Here is a 19,046-nt window from a genome sequence, read left to right as displayed (position 1 = left end):
CTACCCATTAGATGCCAGTGGCACCTCCCAAATAGTGATAACCATTGGGATATCTTATCTCCAGACATGGCCAGGTTTCCCTTGGGAGCAAATAGGCCCTGGTTTTGAACCACTGGGTTATCAAGCACTTGAGAAGGGGGAGTGCAGTGTTCTGAGATGCCCGTGGTGGCATCTCTCCAAATCCAGGAGTTTCTGTTCCCTGGCAGGAGTGGCTCAGCACTTATAAGGGTTTTGTTTGTGTCTTTCAGCTGACATTGGTTTTAACTTCCTCAGCCACCTGTTGGATCTCTTCTGGTCCAACCCCACTGAATTTTGCTACCTCAACCCCAACATCCAGGACAGCAATGGGAACACGCTGATGCACATCCTCTTCCAGAAGGGCATGCTGAAGCGCATGAAGAAGCTGATAGACCTGCTAGTGAAGTTTGACATCAACTTCAACTTGAAGAACAAAGAAGGCAAAGACGCAAGGCACCGGATTAAGAAGAACGATCCTCTGCTCTTGGCCTGGAACAAAGCTATGATGGAGAACAGGCGGAGGAGCCGGCAGGACTCTGCTACCCACCCTGGGAAGCTCCCGAGGCCCACTGCCCCTGGTCACACATCTCAGCTGAAGTCCCAGGGTTCATCAAAGTCACTGCCTTGCAATGTCACTGCCAGGACCCTGTCCGAAGGAGCCGTGGTCCCTGACAGCTGGGAGGCTCTCCCAGATGCCCAGGCGATGAGGCAGGAGTCTGGAGCTGTCAGGCCCTGCTCTATGAGAGACCGCCTGGTGCAGGACATTATGGGTTTAATTCAGCAGGTGGAATTGGATACATCCATCCTGGAGGATTGTGCTCAGGACTCTGAACCTCTGGAGACAAGAGTTGAAATGGAAGTCAAGAAGGACGAGCTCCAGCGGGCCCTGGGGGCACGAAACTCTGACTCTAGTGGGAACAAACACAACGTCCTTGAGCCAGGGGGTGGACATGCTCAGGCAGGCCTCGGGGCCTCACAGCTCGTTCCTGCTGGCCACAGAGGGAGAGAGGGCAGCGATGATCCAGATAGCTGGAGCACACAGGAGATTGAGTCCTGCCTCCAGGACTTTGAGAACATGACGTGGGAGATCGAATGCACTTCAGAAATGCTGAAAAAGCTGTCCAGTAAGGTCATGACCAAGGTCATGAAGAAGAAAATCATCTTTGCTATCCAGCAGCTGGGGAATGGTGAGTGGACTCAGGGCCTCCAGAAGCGGCTGAAGCATCTGAAGGGAAGCATCCAGCTCTTCGAGGCCAAGCTGGACAAGGGAGCCCGGATGCTATGGGAGCTGGCCATTGACTTCTCCCCTCGATGCAGTGAGAACCCAGAGAAGATCATCGCCATGGAGAGGCACCCACACTGCCCAGAGAAGTCAGGTCGGGTCTACACAGAGATCATCCGGATCTGGGACATCGTCTTGGACCACTGCAAGCTGTCGGACTCCATCAAGGCCATCTGTAGTGCCTACAACCGGGGCCTGTCCTGTGTCCTGCGGAAGAAGCTCAAGGGCATCCACCAAGGCCAGGTGTCAGCCAACATGAAGGTCCAGAAACGCATCCCCCGCTGCTATGTGGAGGACACGGAAGTGGAGAAGAGCCGGGAGCACATGAACCCTGAGTACTTCCCACCGGCCAGCGCAGTGGAGACAGAGTATAACATCATGAAGTTCCACAGCTTCAGCACCAGCATGGCCTTCAACATCCTCAGTGACACCACGGCGACAGTGGAGTACCCGTTCCGGGTGGGCGAGCTGGAGCATGCCGTGATCGACCTCAACCCCAGGCCACTGGAGCCCATCATCCTCATTGGGCGGAGTGGCACTGGGAAGACAACGTGCTGCTTGTACAGGCTGTGGAAAAAATTCCACATCTACTGGGAAAAGGCTGAGCAGGCAGGAAGCCCACTGCTGGCCAAGCAGATGTGGCTGAAGAGAAGGTTGGAAGTGGAACCCAGCAAAGACGGTCTAGGTATGGAGGAAGGGGATGAGGAAGTGGAAGAGGTGGAGGAAGAAGAGGAAGGTTCCGTGGAAGTGGAAACAGTGGACAGCATAGATGAGGAGCAGGACAGCGAAACCTGTGCAGGGGGATCCAGTGAGGTGCCCGGGGGGCCTGGCCAGGCAGCAGAGGTGTGCACCTCAGAGCATCCCCACCAGCTGGAGCATTTACATCAGATCTTTGTGACCAAGAACCATGTCCTGTGCCAGGAGGTGCAGAGGAATTTCATCGAGCTTTCCAAGTCCACCAAGGCCACCAGTCACTACAAACCATTGGAACCTAATGTCCACAAACTTCAGGACTTGAGGGATGAGAACTTTCCTCTGTTTGTCACTTCCAAGCAGCTGCTCCTCCTGCTTGATGCTTCTCTGCCCAAACCGTTTTTTCTGAGAAACGAAGATGGCAGCTTGAAAAGAACCATCGTGGGATGGTCCACACAGGAAGAGTTGACCATCCCCAATTGGCAGGAGGATGAGGAGGAGGCTGAGGTGGACGGGGACAATGGTGAGGAGGATAAAGCTGCAGAAACACGTACATGTGACACTGACCCCCGGGTGTATGTGACGTTTGAGGTGTTCACCAATGAGATATGGCCCAAAATGATCAAAGGGAAAACATCTTACAACCCCGCACTGATTTGGAAAGAAATCAAATCTTTTCTGAAGGGGTCTTTTGAGGCTCTCAGCTGCCCCCAGGGGAGGCTCACAGAAGAAGCATATAAGAAATTAGGGAGGAAGCGGTCTCCCAATTTCAAGGAAGACCGGAGTGAGATCTACAGTCTTTTCTGCCTGTACCAGCAGATCAGGTCTCAGAAAGGTTATTTCGATGAAGAAGATGTCCTGTATAACCTGTCCCGGAGACTGTCAAGGCTCAAGGTGCTCCCATGGTCCATCCACGAACTCTATGGTGATGAGATTCAGGACTTCACTCAGGCCGAGCTGGCGCTGCTGATGAAATGCATCAATGACCCCAATGCCATGTTTCTCACGGGGGACACAGCCCAGAGCATCATGAAGGGTGTGGCCTTCCGCTTCAGCGACCTGCGCTCTCTGTTCCACTACGCCAGCAGAAGCACCGTGGACAAGCAGTGTGCTGTCCGGAAGCCCAAGAAGATCCACCAGCTGTACCAGAACTACAGGTCCCATTCAGGTATGCCCAGGCTCTGTGCTTGCCTGCAGGGGAGGTTCTGGGACATGTAGGAAGGAAATGATCTTGGAGTTTGTTAGAAACACCCCCACGGGGCAGCTCTGGTGGCTCAGCGGCCCTACAGCCCGGGGCGTGATCCTGGAGACGCGGGATCGAGTCCCACGTCAGGCTGCCCGCATGGAGCCTGCTTCTCCCTCTGCCTGTGTCTCTGCCTCTCTCTCTCTCCTCTGTGTATTCTCATGAATAAATAAATAAAATCTCTAAAAAAAAAAAAGAAACACTCCCACGAACAAGAGATCTTATGGTTTCTGTTGCTCCTCACTTAGATTGATAACTCAAGCTGTGGTTCAGTGGAAATTACATCTTTGGGAGTTTGCCAAGACATGAAAACATTACAGGGGAGCACATGAACTGCTTGTGAACTTTTGTTAAAGCACCTTGGAAGCACCTACTTGTGCCACATAAAGCGATATGCTAGTTACAAATCATTAATTCCCAAATGGGCTTTTCTCCCAAGGAAAGCCAAAAAAGAGGGCTAGGAGGTGGTAGGAAGATAGCACATACTTAGGTGCTTTTAATTTGAACCGTAGTCGTGCCCCTTCTCTGTGCCTGGTGTGATGCCAAGCAGCCGATGTGGACTACTTGTACTTCATCCTCACAACGACCCTGCCAGGTGAGCAGCTTTCCCATTTCACGGAGGACACCGAGGTATGGAGAGTTTGAATAACACAACATCCATGCCAGCCAGAATCCTTCCTTTGTGGTTTATAAAATGCTCCCACATTCACCTCCTGTGCCCTGCATATGTCCTGTGAACAGTGTGGAGTATTATTTTACATGCTTAGAAATTTATTTAATGGGATCGTGCCAGACATCTTTCTGCCACTTTGTATTTTTGCTTCATGTTACATTGTGGGGTTTCTGCATATTGATAATGTGGAGTTCCAGTCTCCGCATTTCTAACTAACTTATGTTAGCATTCCATTTTATGGCTGTACCACAGTTTGTTACTCATTTTCCAATAATGGACATTATTGGCTCCTGGCAGTTTTTTACTGTGGCATAAAGTCCTGGAGTTAATCTTCCTGAGCAAATCTCTCTGGATCTGTGTTATATCCTCCTGCTTTGCTTTTGGGGTTGGGTGTGAAATGAGATCTAGCATGGTTTGAATTTCCATTTTCTTGAGACGTGGCATCTTTTCATGTGTTTATCTGTAATTCTGTATTCTGTGAATTTCCTATTCTCCTTTGCCTACCTCTTTCATGAGTTGTTTTGCTCACTAATTTAAGAATTTTCTATGATTTTTTGCCTTTGCGTCCTTTGTTGATTATATATATTGCAGGGCTTTTCTTTTTAAGTTTGTACGGTAAAACGGCATATAAGTAATGGTGTTCTTTAGTAGGAACATACCTTAAATTTTAACTTATGAATGTTTTCTTTTACAACTTGCCTTTTTGTAGCTTAAGAAATTCCTCTGATCTGGAGTTATTAAGATAGTCTCCTATATGATTTTCTAATGGTTTTAAATTTTGCCTTTTATTTCTAACGGTATTTAAATTTGGGTAACTAAATTTAATCTATATAAAATGTATGTGTGGTGTGACATTGTCTTTATTGAACTAACCCTTCTCTGATCTAATTTTACTTTTTCCATATGGAGAATTGGCGTGCTGACGCCATTCACTTCTTGGCATATCCTTGCCTCTGATTTGTAAGGCTGCTTTTCTTATATGTCTGTGACTTTGTTCTGGGCTCACTGTTTTCTTTGATTTGTCTCATTTGTCTATTCTTGTACTGTTAGCATGATAGCACATTTACCATAGTTATCAGATTCTCTGACTCTATAAATTGGATTAGAATTTCATTGAATTTATTGCTCTTTGGAAAGAATTCACATCTTTACATCACAGGGATTTCTGAACCTTGGTGTATTTCTCTATCCAGGTCTTCTTTTAGTGCCTTCAATAATATTTTAAAAATTTTCCTCAGACATTTTATATAGCTGTTGGATTTGTCCTAAGGATCTTACACTTTTTATAATTATCATTTTTTGCTGCCCCTTTTTTGCTTTTTCCGCGTTTATCAGTTATTATTGGTATAGAAGGATGCTGTTGGTTTTTATATGTTGATCTGGTCAATCTAACAATCATGCTGAACATTCTAACTTTTAGATTTTGGCATTTTTTTCCCTGCAGATAATGGCAGTCCTTATCTTTTTTCTATATTTATCATTTGTTTTTTCCTGTTATATTTCATCGGGTAGGATCTTAAGCATAAGCTTTAACAGGCATCTATTTGTTATTTCTGAAGTTAATGGGAATATTTTTAATATTTCGCCATTTAAGCCTGATGTTTATTATAGGTTTTTGATAGATGCTCTTTTTCTAGGTGCAACTCAGGTAAGCTATGGTTTGTTGGACAGAGAAAATACACTTCCCCACACACACATTATAAAATTAGATTAACATTTTGATTTGTTTAGCCAAGGAATCAGATAATGAGTAGAAGGCAGGTGACTTCCCAGAGTATAGTATAGCATGTACCACACAACTCAGCCCAGCTCTTTTGGGCTCTGGAAGTCATCACTGATACTGCATTTGAAAAAAATCACAGGATCTGGCTGGGTCTGAGCAGTTCAGCTTCTTGATCTATCATAGTCATTCCTGGGATGTGGATTATGTAGGAAAAGCTAGCACAAAATAATTTATTCTCTCTTTTTTATGTATAGAGTGAAAAAAATTGTATTAGGTAATAGAAAAATAAATATATATTTAATTTATTAAATATAAAACAAAAAAGGATGGCATTGTATGTAATAATTACCATCCAAAAAAGAATAGAATGGAAAATGACATCTCACAAGAACACCATTTGACAATAAAACTTAAGATCTGATTTAGTGGTCATGAACTCCTTTAGTGCTTGTTTGTCTGGGAAAGCAATTTATTCTTTTAATAGGAAATAGAGCCCTGGCCCTCTTTTATCTGTTCAGGAAAGTTTATTGAGCCTCCTACCCTGCTTGGCATTGTGTGAGGGCTGGGTGACTGAGGCACATAATTCATTGTTTTTGTCCTCAGGGAATGGTTCCCATGGCACTTCTTTTTCTGTTGTTGGGTCCAGTAGAAGGATCTGGCATGATAGTTGAATGAGTCCCTCATTCTGATTGACCCCCTGGTTTGGTGCTGCTGGTCTGGGCCAGCAGCCTTTATAATTGGCAGGCTGAAGCATGGCAGAGGGAGGTGTTCCTGGGAACAGTTTTGATATTTTTGCTAAGAAACCCATTGGGACAATGATTACATCAACCCCTCTCCTGCCTCCTCTCTTGGGATGGAGGGAAGACTGTATGTTTCTGTGTATAGAATCAGAAAAAAATCCAAATAATATGTACTAGATTTTAGAAACTTTATAAAACACCTAAATGTTAAAAAAAAACCTACAAACTAAGCCACTCACTGCTAACATTTTGTTTTATTTCCTTTTGATCTTTTTTTCTTTCTTTTTAAAAAAGATTTTATTTATTTATTTGACAGAGCACTCACAAGCAGGGGGAACAGCAGAGGGAGCTGCAGAGGCAGAGGGAGAGGGAGAAGCAGGCTCCCACTAAGAAGGGAGCCTGATGTGGGGCTCCATCGCAGTACCCCGGGATCATGACCTGAGCTGAAGCCAGACACTTAACCACCTGAGTCACCCAGGCCCCCTTATCTTTTTTCTTTATATACATTAAATGCATTTATCACTGCATTTATTTATTGATTATGTAGTGAATATATGCTATGTTTAGTGAACATTTTCCCTTGTGGTTTGTTCTTTTTAAAATTGAGATTCACGAAGCATAACATTCACCCATTTAAAATATGCAGTTCAGTGGTTTTAATATATTCACAAGGTTGTGTAACCATTACCACTCTCTAATTCCAGAATATTTTCATCATCCCAAAAAGAAACCCCATAGCATTAGCAGTTGCTCTTCATCTCACCCTCTCCTCCCGCCCCCCTCACACTGCCCTGCTGGGAACCACTGATCTACTTTCTGTCTCTGGATTTGCCTATTGTGGACATTTCCTATAATAGGAATCATACAGTATGTGGTCTTTTGTGTTTGGCTAAGTGATTAGCATAATGTTTTCAAAGTTCCTCCATGTTGTAGGGTGTGTCAGAGTTTCATTCCTTTTAATGGTGGAGCCATCTTTTATTCTTTGGGTAGGCTTATTTAAAAATTATTTATCTAGTTTCCCTAGAAGGGCATTTCAACAGATTCCTGTTTATCACTGCAATGAACACTTCTGTACCCTTTTCTGATTCTCCCATTAATGTAGATCTCTGGTCTTTGCTAGCTCTTGAGGAGGAGGGAGTCCCAGTATCAGCTGATTTGCTCTGATTTAGCAGTTTCCACTCTTGCTCCCAATTGTATCCATCTAATAATATTACTACTGGGTAGTAAAATTTCTCATTATTTGGGAGTAGCAATGGGGACCTGTATGCCCATTTCATGGTGTTCTACCAAGAACATAGTATTCTATCTGGTGTCAGGTAAAGGGCACATGGCCCCTATGAGCCATGGAGAGACCCTGGAAGATCTGTGTCAACTCAGCTTCAAATCCTGTCACTTGGAAGTGTATACTAACTTCTTGGACCTTGGAGTCTATGCTTGCAAAGGTGGGGATTGTCTGGTCTACCTCACTAGGAAGTCCTGAGGATTAAATGGGATAATTTTATGAAGGTGCCTGTCATCTGGTAGTGTTCAGTTGGGGTGACTGGCAATGTTCCTCAGAGCTTAGATAAGAAATGGGACCCAGGGAGAAAGCTCTTTACAAAACGCTCTCTCCAGCTCTACGATTTTTCTTAGTTATAGTCCTCTCTTGGTTGGGCATAAACTTGGTGGGAAGGTGTTGGAGGCTTTGGCCTCCAGCTAACAGCTGACGTGGCTGTTACCATGACAACATCTCTAGGGCTCCAGACTCCAATGAGAGGGTCTGAATAATTTTTGTTTCCTTGCCATCTATAGTAGCCCCTTATATTAGCATTCTAACAGCTTTAATTGGATAAATTGTATTTCTGCCTTGAATTTTCTTTATGAGGTAATTTTCTCTGATAATGAGTGCAGGTCAGGAACGAGATCCCGCAAAACCTTCTTTTTATTTTTTTTATTTTTTATTTTTTTATTGGAGTTTGATTTGCCAACATATAGCATAACACCCAGTGCTTATCCTATCAAGTGCCCCCCTCAGTGTCCATCACCCAGTCACCCCAACCCCCCGCCCACCTCCCTTTCTACCACCCCTTGTTCGTTTCCCAGAGTTAGGTATTTCTCATGTTCTGTGACCCTCACTGATATTTCCCACTCATTTTCTCTCCTTTCCCCTTTATTCCCTTTCACTATTTTTTATATTCCCCAAATGAATGAGACCATATAATGTTTGTCATTCTTAACAACGCATCTCTGCCTTGATCCTCTGTACCCAGAGTAATACCTTGCAGGGCCAAAGTGATAATCTAATGGGAGCTGGAAATTGGCTTGCAATTATCCATACTGTCAGGGCCCATACCTCTTCTCAGGGAAATAAAACCAAAGCCAAACAAACAAAGCACAAAAAACACATACGCACAAAAAACCCCCAGACATGTTGTTGTGTTACTCAGCATCTGACATGTGTTTTCTGTTTTATCTCAGGAATCCTCAATCTGGCATCTGGGGTAGTGGATTTACTTCAGTTCTATTTCCCGGAATCTTTTGATCGCCTTCCCAGGGATTCTGGCCTCTTCGATGGTCCCAAACCAACTGTCCTGGAGTCTTGTAGCGTGAGCGACTTGGCAATTTTGCTCCGAGGGAACAAAAGGAAAACTCAGCCTATTGAATTTGGAGCCCACCAGGTGAGCTTCTTGGGATTGTATGTTGTGAAATAAAAGGCAGTTTGCAGTTGAAAAAAAGTTTAGGGGGCTGAATTATTCCACTGGATAGAGTTCAATAGCCCCTCTGCCAGAATGGGTAAATTTCAGATCCGGGTGAATGAAGAGTTGTTAATATTTCACCTTAAGTGGTTGACCAAGCCCAGGCCAACCACTTTGTTTTAAAGACGTTTCCTGCCTCCCACAGAAATTGACTGAGCTTTACCAGATTTATCTTTGTAGAATTTGATGTTTTCTCTTCCCTACCTCCTCCTCCTTCTCCCTTGCCCGCCCCCCCCCCCCCCCCCCCAGGTAATCCTTGTAGCTAATGAAATGGCAAAGGAGAAAATTCCAGAAGAGCTGGGGTTGGCACTTGTGCTGACCGTTTATGAAGCAAAAGGCTTAGAATTTGACGATGTCCTCCTCTACAACTTTTTTACGGATTCTGAGGTATGTTATGCTGAATTCTTTTCATGCTGTGCACGCATATATATGAGCTACACTTCCACTCTGGGCAAGAGAACGTGGAGCTGAGTAGAAGTGAGTTTGTCACAGGTACCTGTTTCCATTCTGGAGCACCATCCATTTGGTGGGAGCTTCGTGTGCTTGGATGTGGGTTCTGCCAACGGCTGTGGGTGGTTTCACAGTGTGTCATGGACTGATTCTCCCATGCCCTGCCCTGCTCTTTTGTGTTCAGCTTCTTCTGAACGCTTGGTACCTGAGTGCCAGCTTCCAGTTTTCACTAGCTCTGTTATCCTTGACTCCCAAGGATGCTCCAGTTGGAGTGACCTCTAAGGACAGCCTTACAAATGGAGGCAAGGTTAGCAGTGTCCACCCTATGAGGACAGAGCTGGGCAAGTTCAGTTCATAGAAAGAGAAACTCCAGGAAGACAAATGAGGCTTGGTTTCTGGCCACTGGATCAGGTAATGTGGGGGATGAGGACATCTGCCCTGCCTGGGAGCTCTCTTCTGGCATGGCTTCACCACTGCTTGCAGCCCATGCAGACAATGGCAATGAAAGAGTCCCTAGACGGACCCCCCAGTGACCTCCGTGCCAGCCCACCGCTTTGACTTGGCTCCTGAGTCCTTGGATGGTCTTTCTTCCCTGGCTTAGTACATTATGGGTAGAGTCTCCAACTCGAGCCACTGGTTTCTCTCCACCACTGTGGTGTGGTGGGGGCTCGGGCTGGCTGCTGACTGTGCTGTGGGGTCTCCTCTGGGCACTTAGCTGGCTGTGTCCTGGTCCCTGTTGCAGACTTCTGACTGCACATGGTGCATGCATGAAGGGGCTGTTTTTACATTTAGGTTAGGAGCACTGTTAGCTTTGACACCTTAAAATCTGTCCCCAAACTGACTTTAAATAGAGTCCTTATTTTTTTTCCTGGTCTTTAAAAAAATGTGGTATTGCCTTGATGATACCTATGACTACTATTGCTATGGGTACTTCATGATTTATAAAGTACTTTTTGAATGCTTTGTTTCCTTTCATCATCCTCCAGTAACCCACTGAGGTTGAATGTATTTTCATTACCCTCATTCTACAGATAAAGTTGAGGGTTGTGGAAATTAAGTAAATTGCCCATAGTCATGATGTAGGTGCCAGAGCCTGGAGACCAACTCAGATGCTTTGAGTTCTCCTCCTTTCCTTTTAAAGCCCTGCATGCAAATTGGCTTCCAGAACCTTCTTCGATGAATATATCATTGCCGTATCTTAAGTACATTCCTTTTCTACTGACTTTTGCTAATTAAATCAGATGCACTCTCATTAACCCTGAAACCATTTTTAATCTCTGAGAACTAACTCTTTTTTCTCATAATACATCCATTGGTTATGGTTGGACCGAGGCTGTGCTGAAAGAGGAAGGGGTAAGACTTCGTTGTTCCTGTCCTTTATTAACTGCCACTTGTATGCTTGTGCTAGTAAGAAGCCCAAGGAACTCTGGACTCATGGATCTGTAACTTGTGGTTGATTCTGTTTGTGTAAGAAAAAAATCCAGTTTTTCTGCCTCACCTAGATCCCGGAAATGGCGAAGGCTCAGATATCTTGACCCTGTGCTCCCAACCAATGGCTCAGTTTGTTACATGAAGTTAAAATAATCACAAATTGAATCTTTTGGTAACATCCACTTCATACCATGTGCACCATAAGACTTCTAAAAAGACTCCTGATGCTGTGTTTCTCAGTTCTTTAGGAATGTTATTATGCATTGCCTGGCACAAAGAACCTCCTCTGTGTATCATTGCCAAACTTAAGACTAAAAAACATCTCATTTCTAAATGAGAGGAAATACTTTAATTAAAGCAGAGGAAAGACAAGGATCACATAAGTCTTCAGTCACCTGTGGTCTGGCGCCTCATGTGGGGTTTCCTTTGGGGTGACTGGCTGTAGGCTGCTGCATAGTAATTGTATTTGACACAGGGGATAGTGGAGAGCTCCTCTCTCCATCCCTGGCCTCTTCTTCACTCCTGGCTTATGTTTCTGGCAGACTCTCTCTCTCTGTGCATGCATGTAGGGGCAGTTCTTGTTGCCCTGGCATGTGATTCTTCTCTCTAGAGCAATTTTTTCTCCATCAACCACTGTATAGTTGCCAGGTCCATCACCTGAGTTGGGGAAGGGACCAAGGAATGGTTACACCAAGTCCTTATTTTCTAGGATTTGGCCTCATTTGGGGGAGCAGCAGTCATTCTCCTAGTCACCCCCAAACTCTCCTCCTATGGGGACTTGGGTGCTTGCCATTTACACTCAGCCACAGTGGGCAGTCCTTTCCTTCTTTTTAATGTGTGAATGGGACAGGAGGGACTTTGAAAACCACAGCTTTTATGGGTTAATCACAGAACAGGCCCCACCAAGGTGATCTTCACAATGATCAGTCCCCATAGAAGCAGCTGGAAGACTTAAATGCTGCTTCTTTTATTGTCAGAGGTGCTGTAGGCCTGTATTCTTGCCACAGATACACGGACTCACTCCTCAAAGGCTCTGTCTTGAAAGTAAAGTGTGTTTTATTCCTGGAAACAGGGTAGTCCTGTGCCATACGAGTGGCTTTTGCTACTCATTCAGCAGTTGTAGAATACATTGGGCTTCACTAGCCCTTCCAAGATCAGCTGATCTGCGCCTCATGCTGTCATGTCAAAATGCTTGTGTCTTTTGCCTGCCTTCCTTGGCCAATGATTCAGTGGTGTGAATGCCCCTGTAAAGAGGATAGTCATAAATATGTCCTGAAGGCTTTTTTTTTTTAAACTCCCAACTACATAAATGATTACATGATTCACATCTCTTTTTCAGAATACGGTGATTAATTCCATAATTCCTAACCACATAAAGAGTGGTTAGGAGCATAACCACTCTTATTTAATAGACTGTGTTAATTTTTTTAATATCGAAATGATTTTAATGCAATAATAATTTAATTAATATTAAGTAAATTAAACAGTGTTTAAAACATTTAACTTGATACTTATATAGTTTAAGTTATGGGGTGACCTAAAGGAGATCATGAGCTGTATGTACTCCATGTTTTCATTACTCTTGAGAAGATACATAGGTGACAAGTAGCACCATTTTATACATGGAAAAGTAAAGGCTGAGGGGAGTTAACTAGCTACTTACTCTCACAAGATATAGTGGAATATGAAATCTGAAATTTCATAGGAATTCTTCCCTTTGAATATTGCATGTATTCTGGGTACTTTAGCTTTACCAGAGTCTCCTAACCATGGTTCCAAGGGCCGCATCCATCCTACTTGTGTATGGCCTGTGGGGTAACAATGATTTTTACATTTTTAAATGGTTAAAAAAAAATCAAAGGAAAATAATGTTACATGACACATAAAAATTATATTAAGTTCAATTTTAGTGTTGAAAAATATCATTTTATTGGGACATACATACTCATTCATCTGTATAATTGACAATGGCTGCTTTTGCATCATAACAGAGTTGAGTAGTAGTGAGAGACCACATGGCCCACAAAACCTAAAATATTTATCATCTGACCCTTTAAAGAAAAAATTTACCAACTTCTGGTCTACACAGTCACTATGGTTTTGTGGCTTCGGTTTGGATAAAGGGACAAATGGCTAAAATATCAACTAGTTGTCAAGCATTGTATTAGACACTTGACATTGATTATTGCCTTTTATTTCCCAATAAACTTGGGTAGTTCTAGTAGTCCCATTTTATAGAGCAGGAAAAGATGTGGAGGAAACAATTTGTCTGAGGTCATGTAGCTAGTCAGTGAAAGAACTGAGATATAAATGTTTTCTGTCTAAGCTCAGTCTCCTGTGCACAATATACTCCATAGCTCCTGAATTGGTTCCATCCTTGGTCGAATGATTTAGTTAGAAAATTTTGTCATATATATTTTAACAGCTGACACTAAGTGGCGTCTCTCACACATTATGAGTGGGGTGAAGGACACTGGGTTCCTGCCTCCATACTGCTTGCTGAAATTCTTTAAACAAGAAATTTCCTGAGTGCTTAGCCTTCCTCCGGGAGTGGGTATGTGTGCCTGGCTTCTCAGCCATCTTGGCCAAGTGTCTGGGGGAGTTTTCATGGTAGCTTCCCCTTTCCCTGCCTGTGCAACCTGAGGTTCCCCCAACTGAGGCCATAGGACATCCTCCTCCTTATAGCTGGGGCTGAGGGCCCCATGCCCAGAAAAGGGATCTTAATTCACCTTTAGGCTGTGTGTATGGTTCAAGAACATATTCTATTGGTCTTTAATTTGTCATTGTCGTTCAGGCTTACAAGGAATGGAAGATCATTTCTTCATTTACGCCTTCATCATCTGACTCCAGAAAGGAAAACTGGCCACTGATTGAAGTGCCCCTGGAGAAATCTAGCTCCTCCCAGGGTCGGTCTCTCATGATGAATCCAGAAATGTATAAGGTGATTTTCTGCCATTTGTCTATATGCTGCTTTGACAGGGAGCCAGTAAACAACGTTTGGGTGAGAGGATGAGGTTAAAAATAGAGCCCAGTACTTGATTGGTTTTCTTGCACATCAGCACTGAGGAGTGGAGGATGGGAGTGGGCATGGCAGGGATCTTAGTGTTGGCAAACTCTCTTTTTAAAATTTTTGTTGTTGTTGTTGGAGTTCATTTTGCCAACATATAGCATAACACCCAGTGTTCATCCCGCCAAGTGCCCCCCTCAGTGCCTGTCACCCAGTCACCCCAATCCCCTGCCCACCTCCCTTTCCACTACCCCTTGTTCGTTTTCCAGAGTTGGGTGCCTCTCATGTTTTGTCACCCTCACTGATATTTTCACTCATTTTCTCTCCTTTCCCTTTATTCCCTTTCACTAATTTTTATATTCCACAAATGAATGAGATCATATAATGTTTGTCCTTCTCCAATTGATTTGTTTCACTCAGCATAATACCCTCCAGTTCCATCCATGTCAAAGCAAATGGTGGGTATTTGTCGTTTCTAATGGCTGAGTAATATTCCATTGTATACATAGACCACATCTTCTTTATCCATTCATCTTTCGATGGACACCGAGGCTCCTTCCACAGTTTGGCTATTGTGGCCATTGCTGATAGAAACATCGGGGTGCAGGTGTCCCGGCGTTTCACTGCATCTGTATCTTTGGGGTAAATTCCCAGCAGTGCAATTACTGGGTCATAGGGCCGATCTATTTTTAACTCTTTGAGGAACCTCCACACAGTTTTCCAGAGTGGCTGCACCAGTTCACATTCCCACCAATAGTGCAAGACGGTTCCCCTTTCTCCATATCCTCTACAACATTTGTTGTTTCCTGTCTTGTTAATTTTCACCATTCTCACTGGCGTGAGGTGGTATCTCATTGTGGTTTTGATTTGTATTTCCCTGATGGCCAGTGATGCGGAGCATTTTCTCATGTGCTTGTTGGCCATGTCTATGTCTTCTCTGTGAAATTCCTGTTCATGTCTTTTGCCCATTTCATGATTGGATTGTTTGTGTCTTTGCTGTTCAGTTTAATCAGTTTGCAAACTCTCTTTTCTCAGCAAAGAGTGAGGCTTGATGGTTGGGGCGCTGTCTGAAAGTGAAAGGGGGCTATACCTTCTAATCACCTCTGGGACTCAGTCTGTTCAGAAATTTTGAAGTTGCTGACAGAGAACTCAGATGTGAAGTCTAGGACAATAGTTAATGGAGACTTTTATACCAGCCTTAACTGTTGTTGGGGCTAAAAAATTTTTTTCTCTACCATTTAAGTTTCATCTAGCCAGTCTAAAAATTAAATTGACATGAGATGAATTAACAGAAAAAAACCACTAATAATGTATGTACAGGGAATCGAAATAAACATGAGATTCCAAAAATAGGCAAAATGAGATGTATATGTCATCCTGAATCAGGAAAAAGGGGGTAGGTCTCTAGGACTTCAAAGGGAAAGAAAGTGATTCACAAGAAGATGAAAAAGATGCATGTTTGGTCAGAAAATGTTTGCTGGGCCATCTAGAAACAATGAGACATAGAAAGGAGTTCACATAAGCAGACTTTGCTATAATGCTCCCTGTTTGCCACCCATAGTTCATATAATACTATAGTTATCTATAGTGATTGTTCTGTTCCTGGAACAGGTTGTCTAAATTCTTTTAGGCAGTCTGGGTGAAAGCCAAAGTTTCTTCCCAAACCTTTTGTTTCTTAAAAATAATTTGCCTAGGGCAGCCACAGTGGCGCAGCGGTTTGGCGCTGGCTGCAGTCCAGGGCGTGATCCTGGAGACCCAGGATGGAGTCCCGCGTTGGGCTCCCTGCATGGTGCCTGCTTCTCCCTCTGCCTCTCTCTCTAGCTGTGTCTTTATGAATGAATAAAATCTTTAAAAAAAATAATTTGCCTAAAATAATCCACATGCCAACTGTCCACATTTGGGGGTGGCAAATTTTGCTCCCCTATACTGTTAAGGGAGCCAACCTGCAGCTACCTCACTGAGGAGGAGGCCAAAGCTGAGCAGTGCTGCAGACTTCTTGACTGAGGGAGGTTGATGGGGGTCTCGAGAGTGAGGGCAACATCCCAGAAAATTGAATCAGTAAAACTAAAAACTTGAGGGAGAAACTACCGCTCTAGTTTAATGTCTCCTACAAAGTGCAAAACAAACAGAATAGCAATTATCAGGTTATTTTTGTAAATGCCTAGAAGGCTCTGCAGAAATAAAAATTCAATTACTGCCAAACTGTGCAAACCTCTAGGTAGCCATGAATCCACTGTTGTTTTGAAATGTGCATTATTTAATCAAGTAGGCCCTCCCCATGTTCAAGTCATAACCTGCTTATATCTGCAGTCCTCAATCATGGCATAAGTCATGAGTAATTTTGTAGTAATGATAATGGTCTTAGAAGTGTATGACTGGCTTAATTTTTAAAAATAAGTTACAGTAATTGTCTAAGATGTAACCACTGGGATAAATTGAGTGAAAGGTACATGGGACCTCTTTATGCTATCTTTATAACTTCCTATGAACCTATAATTATTTCAAAATATAAAATTACAGTAGATCGGGCAGTCCTATGCTAATGCTGTGCTTCCTTACTAGAGCTTCACTTATCTGTGCTGTGGCCACTGTGAGCCCCTCCTGTCCTGCTCACGCTTGTGCTGTACTTAAATTTGCTTTTTGTATTTTACCAAAACGAGTAAGCCCATGAAGTGTATCACATTGAAGCTATAGACAAGCAACTCTCCACCTTTGTTCTCAATTTAGCTCCTCAATGGAGAGCTGAAGCAGCTATACACTGCCATCACACGGGCCCGGGTTAACCTCTGGATCTTTGATGAAAACCCAGAGAAGCGGGCTCCTGCTTTCAAATATTTCATGAGAAGAGATTTTGTCCAAGTTGTGAAGACAGATGAAAATAAAGGTAAGGTCTCATTAAAATATTCTGGTTGTCGGATACAAAAGGTGTTACTCTAACTTCTTCTTATGGTCAGCTATAAAGGATATATAGTTTTTTTTTTTTTTAAGATTTTATTCTTTTATTCATGAGAGACTCACAGAGAGAGGCAGAGACACAGGCAGAGGGAGAATCAGGCTCCCAGCGGGGATCCCGATGTGGGACTTGATCCCAGGACCTCAGGATCATGCCCTGAGCCAAAGGCAGATGCTCAATCACTGAGCCACCCCGGTACCCCAAAGGATATAGGTTTTTGAAAATGCTTTCTTTCTACATTCTTCTGAGAAATGAGAGTTTGTATTTACTGCTAAGGTGTGCGGGGTGTATGTGGTTGTAATGCAGTGGGAGGAGGTTAACTCCTTCAGGGAAGATCTTTAAAAGTGAGGATTATGGCAGGTGCCTGGCTGACTCAGTGAGTAGTGCATTTGACTCTTGATCTCAGGGTCATGAGTTCAAGCCCCGTGTTGTGCATGAAGCCTGCTTAAAAAAAAAGTGAGGGTCATGGGCGAGGGTGAGAGGAAATAGGCTTTGTTGGGGGAATACCAATTGCTATGGTCTTTGGACAACTGACTGGCAATATCTATCAAAATAAAGAATGTACTGGTTTAAAAGTGACCCAACAATTCCTGTTCCAGGAACCTATCCTAGAGATATTCTTGTATAAAATCTCAAAGATACATGCACAAAGTGTTCCTCATAGTCCTGTTTGTAATTATAAGAAACTAAGATGACCTAAGTGTCTGCCAGTGAGCAACTGTTCATAGGGGCTGCTCTCATCCTAGGACTGAGCCAAACCAATATTGTGTGTTTGGATCACTTGCAGAGACTAGCTAATTAAAAAAAGGAGTGAAGATCTCCTGATAGGATAACTAGCAGAGAAGTAATCAGCCCTTCATAAAGGAGAAAATTGTTGTCTTTCTTGTGGGTTAGCTAGCTGTTAAGTTGGTCTCTCCAGGCCACAGTTAATTTCTCTGAGGAAGGGGGAAAGTGCAGGGCTTGGCCACTGTGCAGAGGTCTGCTGATTTCCTGAGCATTTTCTGGCCAGTTTTATGGGGGCTATTTCTGGTTGCAGCCAGTGGCCCATTTGGGGACCAGGGTTAGCTGTTCTGTTCCTGGGCTGTTACATGTAATGGGGGAAAGTTGAAGTCTTGGAGTTAAAAAACAAACAAACAAAAACCTAGCTTCTCATGAGAACATTAGAGCTTTCTACCTGTGTAGCCATGTGACTTTGTCCAGGCTTGCTTTCTCATCCTGGGCCTTCATTTCTTCAACGAAAACGGAGCAAGGGGGCTGGCCTGCCAGGGTCATTCTTAATCTTTCTGCAGCCTGTACTCTTTATTCTCAAAAGAGATTCTGGCGCCTGTTGCAAGAGGTCATCAAGACAGTCAATTTTCTTTCACTTAAAAATTCAGAATGAAACGAGATCACTATTTTCTGTCTTGGTAGCATTAAGAGTACAAGAAAAAGGACAGTCTTAAGTGTGTTGTAAGTTGCACATGGTAAAGTCTGGGAGAACATCTGTTCCCACCATTCAGGGGAGCTTGTGAGGAGCGTGGCGACGTGTAACTGGGGTGTTTTTATCATCGTGCCAGCCCTTTGCAGAGATACCAGGGGGCTCTGCTACAAGGGTAATGTGTCACCAGAGCACTGATAGTACATGGAGTCAGGACAAGATGCTGCAAAGCAGTGCTGCGGGGCATGGGAGAGGGCTGGCAAGAAGGATTTTGGACCTTCTAAATGAAGCTGGCAGGTCTGCCTTGCTGCCCCCCATGCATATCCCTTGGCCCGGGTATCCTGGACCCGTTCGGCCCAGGTTTGGCTCTCAGCCCTGTGCTGGTGTTCAGTCTTTCATGTGCTCCTTGCAGCTGTGGCTCAGAACCTGCAGAAAGGGTTGTCCACTGCCGGTGATGTTCGGGGGGCTGCAGGAGGGGTGGCTAATCTAGTCACCAGCAGGCGAGTGTGACAACAGAAGGGCCTGACGGCAGGTGGTTATGATGATCTATGCCCACCCATGAGGATATGTCACGTTGCTTACCCTGAGTGCAAATTGCACATTTGAAAGTACTGTAAAACTCTGTCACTTTGTTCCTTGCTAAAGGCCCTGGGTGGAAGTTTGCTAAGAGCTACATGGCTT

General features: G+C 43.9%; 1 protein-coding gene across 5 annotated transcripts in view; it reads left to right on the top strand.

Moving 5' to 3' along the window:
- Positions 1 to 19,046, top strand: part of TRANK1 (tetratricopeptide repeat and ankyrin repeat containing 1) — a 105,892-nt gene that overhangs the window by 68,158 nt on the left and 18,688 nt on the right. For all 5 annotated transcript variants that reach the window (XM_072726409.1, XM_072726405.1, XM_072726406.1 and 2 more), the window contains 5 exons: positions 249 to 3,161; positions 8,830 to 9,029; positions 9,357 to 9,494; positions 13,783 to 13,929; positions 16,723 to 16,879. In XM_072726409.1, coding sequence (XP_072582510.1) covers positions 249 to 3,161; positions 8,830 to 9,029; positions 9,357 to 9,494; positions 13,783 to 13,929; positions 16,723 to 16,879 — 3,555 coding nt within the window. The remainder of the gene's footprint in view (positions 1 to 248; positions 3,162 to 8,829; positions 9,030 to 9,356; positions 9,495 to 13,782; positions 13,930 to 16,722; positions 16,880 to 19,046) is intronic.

Source organism: Vulpes vulpes, chromosome 11, assembly GCF_048418805.1.
Source record: "Vulpes vulpes isolate BD-2025 chromosome 11, VulVul3, whole genome shotgun sequence".
Classification (NCBI taxonomy): domain Eukaryota; kingdom Metazoa; phylum Chordata; class Mammalia; order Carnivora; family Canidae; genus Vulpes; species Vulpes vulpes.
Note: the sequence above shows the minus strand (reverse complement) of the source record. Positions and strands in the feature narration are given on the sequence as shown.